Source organism: Sprattus sprattus (genome assembly GCF_963457725.1).
Source record: "Sprattus sprattus genome assembly, chromosome: 2".
Classification (NCBI taxonomy): Eukaryota; Metazoa; Chordata; class Actinopteri; order Clupeiformes; family Clupeidae; genus Sprattus; species Sprattus sprattus.
Window position 1 is genome coordinate 40,079,234 of NC_137921.1, and position 10,000 is coordinate 40,089,233.

Below are 10,000 nucleotides of genomic sequence, written 5' to 3' on the forward strand. Positions count from 1 at the left end.
CAGCTCCAGGCTTGAAATGGGGACTAATTCAGTTTAAGGAGTGTCTTCAGTGTATGTGCTGTGCGTTCTTGTGCTTTTATTGAGCAGTTTCTGGCCACTTCACTGTGTGTGCATCTGTGTCCACTACACTGTGTGTGTGTGTGTGTGTGTGTGTGTGTGTGTGTTTAATGAGAGTCAAACGTGATTGGCAGACGCACATGCTCTTTGAAGTGTGGTAATGGAGTTTAAACATGAATGCTGAGATTAGAAGCCACTTAAGTTACTCTCACAGGCTTTTCATCAGATGATGTTTACTAATTGGGGTAAAAGCTGTGATTTGAAACTCAATTAACATACACATACAAGTAGACACATAAATGCATAGTACGCACATGCACACATTCACACACACACACACCACACACAGACACACACGCACACACGCACACACACATACACCTTCCAGAGGAGCCTCCTGCTGTCAGCTAACAAGCCATCCCAAAGGACTGCAAAACAGAAAAAAAAAATCTACATTTATAGAATATGAATAAGGGTACAGATAGGGAGAGAGAGAAGAGGCTGACAGTGATTGCAGGAAGAGAGAGGGAAAGAAAAAGAAAGGAGAAAGTGAGAGAGAGAGAGAGAGAGAGAGAGAGAGGGATGGGTGTCTTTTTACTGGTGCAGAGCCCTGCAGGTTGTTTGTTCTGCAGAATAATAAGAGAGACAGAATGAGAAAAAACAGGGGAGTGAAGAGGCACGGTGAAGAGAGGAGTGCCGACAGGAATGGAGAGAATGGGAGAGACAGGATAGAGGAGTGGAGATGCACACAGACACTGGCGTGTATGAATACACCAGCGCAGTATGGGGGAGGGGTGGGTGGGTGGTTCAGGGTTTAATGCAGACAGGGTGTGTGAGAGTGTGTTTGTGTTGCCATCGTTCGGTCAGTGAGCTGTGTGAAACTGACCTCTGTTTACTCTTGATAAGAATGTACATTTTTAAAATCCTAATTCAGTCTCTTCACCCTGACCCAGACACACACAAATACACACACACATTCACGTATCTAATGTCCTTCTTTTCTTTTGGTCTCTCTCTCTCTCTCTTTCTAGTGAGGTTTGTAGACTGTGATAGAGGTTCCGTGAAGTTGGGCGTTGATGAATCAGACTTCAGGCTAGACGGAAACGGAACTCTCTACGCCACGAGGACCTTCCGCGTGGACAGCAAAAAGGGCCAGAGTTTAGCGGTGTGGGCACGGGACTCGGAGAGGAAGCAGGAGTGGCACACACATGTCAACCTCACATCTCAGGTATGAACACACACACACACACACCAATCCTCATATACCTAGTGAGAGCTGTTTTTACTTATCAGTTATGGGTGTCTCTCAGTGTATAAAGATTGAATAAGGTTCAAGGGTGTGGCGTATCTGTGTTATATGGACACACTTCAACAACTTACTTACACTTTCTCATGGACACACACACACACACACACAGTGTCTCAGTTTCTAATCTCTATGTGACTCTCTTACCTTGATGACTAAGCCCCTCACATTCCCCCACAAGTTTACCCTGTCCCTGTCCCTGGCTTTCCACAGATGCAGGAGATTTTGTTTCCATGGAAAAGCGTGGTTGTCGCGGGAGATGGGTCATTGACACGAGTGAAGAGAGACTGGGTCATCCCCCCCATCAACGTCCCGGAAAACTCTCGAGGACAATTCCCAGAAGACCTTGTCACAGTGAGTTCACCAATACACACACACACACACACACACACACATACACACTCTCACTCCTATGTATTCACACACACACAAACAAACTGTGATACATAATCAAACACACACACAAACATCCCTGCACTCGGTCAGATCCACAAACATTGATGTTAAATGGAACACGCACATGCAAAGACACACCGTTCTAAGTATACAGAAGAATGTTCCAATTGACCTCTGCATAGCCATTTCCATTATAGTGTTTACATGAAGTGCCATTTAGGGATCTATGAAAGGCTCTCGGAAATATCTGTGTATTTGTATATTATACAAATTGTAGCCTAGTGATTTTCACGTGAAGTGATGACCTAGTTTTCTGGGACATTTACATTTACAAGTCATTTAGCAGATGCGTTTCTCCAAAGCGACATATAAGGGAGAGAACAATTCACCTACGAGCAAAAGAGATCTAGTGTAACAATACATACTTTTTTGCATAAGAAATAGAAAAAAGTGTAGGAATGTAACTACTGTACGTGCAAGTTAAGTACTAGCACAGGTGCAAGTGAGGAAGGGAGGTGCTCTCTGCACACACACACACATTTACCAATAGACAAATACACACACACACCTACACATATATCTCCTGAGCTTCAAGTACATCTGGCAGAGAACCTCTCTCAACCATAATAATTTCAACGCTTGATAAGTTCACCTGTCATCCAGGTGTCAGGGAAACAACATCTCTTGTCAGGTGCCCACTGCAGACTGGCAAATTGAACTGAATATTGATTACATGGTGGCGCAGACTGGCAAATTGAACGGAATATTGATTATATGGTGGCACAGACTGGCGAATTGAACAGTATATTGATTATATGGTGACACTAAACCTTGTATGTGTTTGTATGTTTACTGTAATTAACTTTTCCCCTCACCCATGTGTGTGTGTGTGTGTGTGTCTGTCTGTGTGTGTGTGTGTGTCTGTGCGTGCGTGTGTGTGTGTGTGTGTGTTTATAGATCCGCTCAGACAGGGATCGTAGTGGACGTATGCGCTACAGCGTGACAGGACCGGGTGCAGATCATCCCCCCACTGGGATCTTCATCATCAACCCCATCAATGGACAGCTGTCTGTCACTAAACCACTGGACCGAGAGGACATCTCTAACTTCCATGTAGGTGTTGAATGAATGAATGTCGATAAATGCAGGGCAGAGAATGTGTTGAGGACTGCTTAAGGACTGTCTGTGTAGATGTGTGCGACTGGTATGTTTGTGGAAAGGTATTGGAAAAGAGTTCTGGTAAAATTGTGAAAAAAGTTCCGGTAAAGTGAGAGTTCGTTTGCTTTTTTTGTTGCTATGGCACTCTGTCTGGGAATGTGACCTTAGACCCAGTTTAATCCCTTCATCAAAGAGTGCGTACACACACCAAACACACACAACTCAGAGCACAACAGCGATGAGCAGGTATTGGTTGTAGGCTGCTCTTGGTGACTTTTAGCAAAGAAACGTCATGGCAACAGTGGCCCCTTTCATTAGTATTCCGGGCGGGGCTTCCTGCTGAATATTCATGAGGTAATGTAGATGTCATTGGTCTGTGAGATCACTTCATGCATATTAAACACTAAGGAGACGAGAACCTCACAATACACACATACAGACCTAGAAATAGGCCACACACACTAAAACTGTGACACATACAAACACATACATAAACACAAGCACACCTTGGGCCACCCAGAGAAGTCTCTAAAGGATATGGTAACTCCGCAGTGGTGCATTTTAGTTAAAGCTGAGCCCTTTTCACTGGTCCTCCATAATTTAACCAAACATTCCACCGTCACACAGCCACATCAGAGACAGAGAGAGAGAGAGAGAGAGAGAAGAAAGGAATCCTCTCTCTGGCAGGATTAGTAGAGACCCCTGGTACATTTACTAGAACACCACACTGCTGCTGAGAACTACTCAAAGCTAATAAACTGCACAAGCCATTCAGGAAGATGGGAGATTTTTAGCAGCTGATGTGTTTCGTCTGTTGCTTGGCAACATTTCCTTTCGAAATTAAGAGAGATGATGTTACTGCCTACTCTTCCTCCTGCTGACAATACAGCATGTGGTTGGAGCCACCATGTTTACTTTAGCTGTGCAATTCCTCTGTGTTCAAGAATGTTATAACCTAATTTAATTAACCTAAGTTAATTTCAATGTATGTATTAATGTTTATTTTGTTTTTGTGTGTGTGTGTGTGTGTGTGTGTGTGTGTGTGTGTGTGTGTGTGTGTGTGTGTGTGTGTGTGTGTGTGTGTGTGTGTGTGTGTGTGTGTGTGTGTGTGTGTGTGTGTGTGTGTGTGTATGTGTGCAGTTACGAGCACATGCAGTGGACATTAACGGTAACCAGATTGAGAACCCCATTGACATTGTCATCAACGTGATCGACCAGAATGACAACCGGCCGGAGTTTGCTCATCAGATCTGGAATGGGACAGTACCGGAGGGGACCAGACCAGGTACACGGCACGCACACTTTAAAAGGATAAGAATTGATCCTAATTAACGGAGACTCAGTCAAGTGAACATGGAATGTCAAGATTCAGGTTTAATCTTACAATGATGATCACCAGAGGAGGGAGAGACAAGACCAGGCTGCACTACAAGATATAGTTTCACCTAGGTTGTTTTTCACTAACTAACTGAAGAGAGGTCTCCTGTATTTAACCTATACAACATGTTGGAGTGGGTGGTTACCAGAATGCTAATATTTGCCTAAGAGACAGAAGGGCTAGGAACTCTATATTTAAATGAGGAGTTCCTGACCTGAAGTGTTATCACTTCTCACAGTGATCAGGGCATCTAGGTGCTGTGACCATTTGGGTTCTTAAAGAATACACAGGAAGCTATATAATTAACATTGTATAGCTTTGACTGTGGATTACATTGAATAAATGATCTTCTATTTCTCAGATACTATCAACACACACACACACACACACACACACACACACACACAACACACACACACACACACACACACACACACACACTTGTGTGTATGTGAAGAACATACCTATATACACATTAGTATTTGAATCAAATCTTGGTAATTGCTTTTTCTGTACAGAAAAATCCATATTTGTTAACCCACAGTCACACACACACACACACAGCTGCACATACACAAATACATTTAAGATTATCTAACCTTGCTGCGTGGGTCAGTGCATTTAATCCCTTGGCAGAATATGTATTTCCCCTGTTTTGAAGCAAAGCAGAAGTTTGACTTCAGTGAAAGTCCCATTTTCTGTGAAAGCGTTAGGAACCTTATGTATGTACCAGACATCCTCTGGCAGTTTAGCCTGCATTACAAACCGCTCGGAGACTCCAAATGGCAGAAAATAACCACCCCTGCTTGTCAGAGAATTAGCTCCTCCTCGGCAGACAGACTACTCTAAGAGGCCCTGTAGTTCCATAATGGCAGTCGGCGAGCCGAAGGTTAAAGGGAAGTGTCTGCGCCTGACAGCACAGGCCCCTACTGAGCATTTTGAATACAATTTCCATACAATATCATGGGGAGAAAAAGAGAGGGAAAAAAGATGGCTTTCTCAGCAAGCTACTTCAGGAATAGCAAGGCATCTAGAATGCTAACATGCAACCTATCACAAACAAAGCTGAAGGCATTCTAGATGGCTTCCTTAGACTTCTGTTTGCAGCCCTTTATATGTACTATGGAAAGGCAATGTAGAACACATAAACGCATACTAAGGCATACAATGAGAGCAGGGGAGGTCTACTGTGTAATAAAAGCACACAGACCACTTTAAGCATCAATGACTGCATCCGAACAGCACTTTTTACATGTTCAGTCAAAACAACACAAAGAAACAAGGCCAGAGCCTTACAGAGATGTTGGTCATTGTGGAGAGTCTTGTCAACATAGAAGAGGACAAATGCAATGCAGTAGAGGCAGGAAATTCCCTTTGGCCATTTAGAATTTTCATTGTGGCCATTTAAAACCAAGTCACATTGAAAGGAAATGTACTCTCTGAAGCAAAAGAAATCCCAAACTCAGTGGAGTGTTTCTATGTGTGTGTGTGTGGTGTGTGTGTGTGTGTGTGTGTGTGTGTGTGTGTGTGTGTGTGTGTGTGTGTGTGTGTGTGTGTGTGTGTGTGTGTGTGTGTGTGTGTGTGTGTGTGTGTAGGAACCACTGTGATGACCGTAACGTCCCAAGATAAGGATGACCCGAACATGCCCAATGGGATGCTACGCTACAAGATCCTGTCCCAGCAGCCACACAGCCCCAACCCCAACATGTTCACCATCAACAACAAGACTGGAGCCATTATCACTGTAGCAGCGGGCCTGGATAGAGAGGTGTGTGTGTGTGTGTGTGTGTGTGTGTGTGTGTGTGTGTGTGTGTGTGTGTGTGTGTGTGTGTGTGTGTGTGTTGAACTCATTAAATGCATTAAACGACTCTGAATGCTTCCCCATTTATTGGATCCTTTGAAGGACAATCAGGTAAATCGCTCAAATATATGCAAAGTCCCAAGGACAAGCTTGCAAAGTGAGGCAGAGTGGGTGGTGAATAGAGGACAGTGAAGGCCTCTGCTATCCAGGAGCTGAATGTGTGACTGAGTGTTCCTTATAATTGCAGAAAGTGTCCCAGTACACCCTAATAATCCAGGCCACGGACATGGAGGGGAACCCAACCTACGGCCTGTCTAACACTGCCACCGCATCCATCAGAATCACAGACATCAACGACAATGCACCAGAGTTTACCACAGACACAGTGAGTACAGATACACACGTGCACACACACACACACGCACACAAACACACACACACAAACACACACACACACACACACACAACTCAGACACATACACAGACACATACACAGTTTGCCATTCATACATCCGCTCTGAAATTCATAGGTCCTCTCTCCCTCTTTCTCTCTCTCTCTCACACACACACACACACACACACACAAAGTCAGACACAGACACACAATTTTGCAATTTATTGATCCTCTCTCTCTCTCTCTCTCACTCACTCACACACACACACACACACACACACACACACACACACACACACACACAGTAGGCTTTAGACTCATGACTGCATTCTTACTCATCCTTTCTTCTTGTAGTTCTATGGTGAGGTTCAGGAGAACAAAGAGAAGGTGATTGTGGCCAACCTGACCGTGAGCGATAAGGACCAGCCCAACACCCCCGCCTGGAATGCCGTCTACCGCATCACCGGGGGAGACACCTCCGGACGCTTCGCCATCATCACCGACCCCATCACCAACGAGGGGCGGGTCACTGTGGTTAAGGTGTGTGTGTGTGTGTGTGTGTGTGTGTGTGTGTGTGTGTGTGTGTCTGTGTCTGTTTGTGTGTCTGTTTGTGTGTGGGGGGGGGGGGGGGGGGGGGGTGGGCTGATGTGTGTGTGTGTGTGTGTGTGTGTCTGTTTCTGTGTCTGTGTATGTGTGTGTTGGAGGGGGGGGGGGGGGTATGTATGTGAGTTTGTGGCTCCATAAAGCTACCCTCTGTTTGTGTGTGATAAGACTATGATATAGTGGAGGCCTTTCAAATTCAACGTGAATTTCATTCCATGTGTGTGTGTTTTCTGTGTGTGTATGTTTTATGTGCTCGTATCCTCTCTTTCAGCCCATCGATTATGAGACCACGCGCACCTTCACCCTGTCCGTTCTGGCAGAGAACGAGTCCCCGTTGCCAAGGAGCGTGTATCCTCCCCGCGCCTCCACGGCAACCGTGAGCATCCGGGTGTTGGACGTGAACGAAGGGCCACAGTTCGATCCCAACCCCAAGACCATCCGCCTGGAAGAGGGCATCCCTGCCGGCACCACCATCCAGCCCTATTTCGCCCATGACCCCGACAGATACATGAGACAAAGCATCAGGTACACACGCGTACACTACACAGACAAGGTATACGCTCAGACAGATGTACACTTAGACACATACACATGGTGCTAAGTATGCATGAACACGTAGGGATGCCAAGGACTGTCAGACAAATGTTTATACTCTGTGCACAACGATATACACATGAGTGATTTAAGCCTGTGGTTAATGCACATGCATGTTCGTATACACATTCACACAGCACTGGTACCTGTGCTCAATGGAAGTGTTTTCTGAGAGGTTTGCCTGAAAACAAACGTGTGTGTGTGTGTGTGTGTGAGTGTGTGTGTGTGTGTGTGTGTGTGTGTGTGTGTTTGTGTGTGTGTGTGTGTGTGTGTGTGTGTGTGTGTGTGTGTGTGTGTGTGTGTGTGTGTGTGTGTGTGTCTGCTGCTGGAACATAAATGCTGGCTGACCCTGGCTGTATCAGAGCCAACTCTGTTCATAGCGCCTCTTCTTGCTCTTCTTCACCGGTGTCATCTGCTTCTCCCAGTCTCCATCCCTCTCCTCCCCATATCCTTCCTCCCTGCCAACCACTAGTCCAGGACTAGTTGGCACTCAGTTCCGGGGCATCCCGATGCTTCCGCCCACCCTGCGCAGGTGGCACCGGGCCTTAATGCCCCTCACAGTCGGTCCTGGCAAATCCATGGGCATGCAAGCCCTTGGCACGTGGTCATGCCAAGCGATTCCCGCAGGCGTCCTCGTTGGGGGGGGGGTTCCAAAAGCGCCCCAATAGGTTTGGCACCGGCGCTCAGTAATTCTGCTTACCACCAGCCTCTGGTAGCATCAGTAATAGCCAGAAAAGACATTTTCCTCGCCACAATTGGAATTTGCCCCTCCTCTACTCCTCCAACCCCCTCTCGCTTTCCCTAAATGACAGGCTGATAATTCAAGCATCCTGCTACTCCCTCAGCTCTGTTTCATGGTCAAACACCCCCGGTGATGAGCTTGTGGACCAAGCAGGAGGCCCTGCAGTGGAGGAGTTTGTGTGTCTGGAGGACTGTGTGTGAGTGTCTGGAGGAGTGTGTGAGTGTGTGTGTCTACGCCTTATAGATTGCGGATATCTCCGTGGTAGAAGCGTGGGAGGTAGGAGATCTGCAGTAGATGAATGTTTGGGGGGCTCATATGTTGGAGTCTGTGACGTCTGTTGGACAAAAAGGGATGGCAAAGAAGACATACTTCAAAGCATTCGGGGGCGACCTTCACAGGATTAGGTTCTAGTCTCTCTCGGTTGGAGAAGGGATGGTCAAGGGAGCCTTCAAAGGGCTGTGGTCGACCTTGACAGGATTAGAATTGTAGTCTCTCAAGCATGTGTCTCAAAATCACCAGATGCGCATGAGGGAGAAGGGTTTGAATTCTCCTTGCATAGGCCTGTAACTGTCCATGGCCGTTTTGGATGATTTAAATTTTTTACATTTGTTTCAAAAGACATGTTTTTTTGATTTTCTGTATTGATCTACACCTTCCCTTGTGTATAAGAATGGCACAGTGGGTGTCATTTTTGCTGCAAATGGCTGCTTTTTCAGTTGTTGACTTCACACGTGCGTAATTTCTGGCTTGTAGTGTAAGGCATTGAGGGGGACATTGCCTGTGTTATCACACAACTGATGCCGATGTCTCCTGCCTCTGAGGCTTGTAGACTGACTGTCTCTCAGGGAGCTGCAATAGACTCATTGTTCAAGGGTTCTTCACATGCACATCCACGTGCTCACGCACACACACACACACACACACACAATTTTGTGACGTCTCACATTTGTTTTAAAATGGCCTTTTTGTGTGTGTGTGTTTGCTTCAGGTACTCAAAGATCTTTGACCCTGCCAACTGGGTGAAGATAGACCCTATGAGTGGCCACATCTCTACCATCGCTATACTGGATAGGGAGTCGCCCTATGTCAACAACAACTACTACAATGTCACTTTCATGGCAACAGACAATGGTGAGCTCACTCTCACTCGCTCTCTCCCTTTGTGTGTGTGTGTGTGTGTGTGTGTGTGTGTGTGTGTGTGTGTGTGTGTGTGTGTGTGTGTGTGTGTGTGTGTGTGTGTGTGTGTGTGTGTGTGTGTGTGTGTGTGTGTGGGTGGGTGTGTGAGTGTGTGTGACAAGGATCAGTGTAGGGTTAAATGCATTAATATTTCTCCATTGGGTTGGATGACTAACTCTATTGATCACAGCTCTTGGGAGAAAATGTTCGCACACATACACACTGTCACACAAAAGCACTTGTAGACACACTCACAAACAAGAATGTGAACACACACACACACACACACACGTGCACACACACACACACACACACACACACACACACACACACACACACACACACACACACATACCACACACACACACCACTTACTTGAATGCCACCATAGTTAT

At 46.0% G+C, this 10,000-nt stretch overlaps 1 protein-coding gene across 1 annotated transcript in view; it reads left to right on the top strand.

Moving 5' to 3' along the window:
- LOC308360837 (cadherin-2-like) overlaps positions 1-10,000 on the top strand; it is a gene marked incomplete at its 3' end in the record, with an annotated part of 27,796 nt that overhangs the window by 13,040 nt on the left and 4,756 nt on the right. Inside the window, exons 3-11 of the mRNA XM_080832993.1 lie at positions 1,089-1,285; positions 1,577-1,717; positions 2,717-2,872; positions 4,058-4,202; positions 5,891-6,063; positions 6,344-6,481; positions 6,845-7,030; positions 7,365-7,618; positions 9,418-9,560. Coding sequence (XP_080689119.1) covers positions 1,089-1,285; positions 1,577-1,717; positions 2,717-2,872; positions 4,058-4,202; positions 5,891-6,063; positions 6,344-6,481; positions 6,845-7,030; positions 7,365-7,618; positions 9,418-9,560 — 1,533 coding nt within the window. The remainder of the gene's footprint in view (positions 1-1,088; positions 1,286-1,576; positions 1,718-2,716; positions 2,873-4,057; positions 4,203-5,890; positions 6,064-6,343; positions 6,482-6,844; positions 7,031-7,364; positions 7,619-9,417; positions 9,561-10,000) is intronic.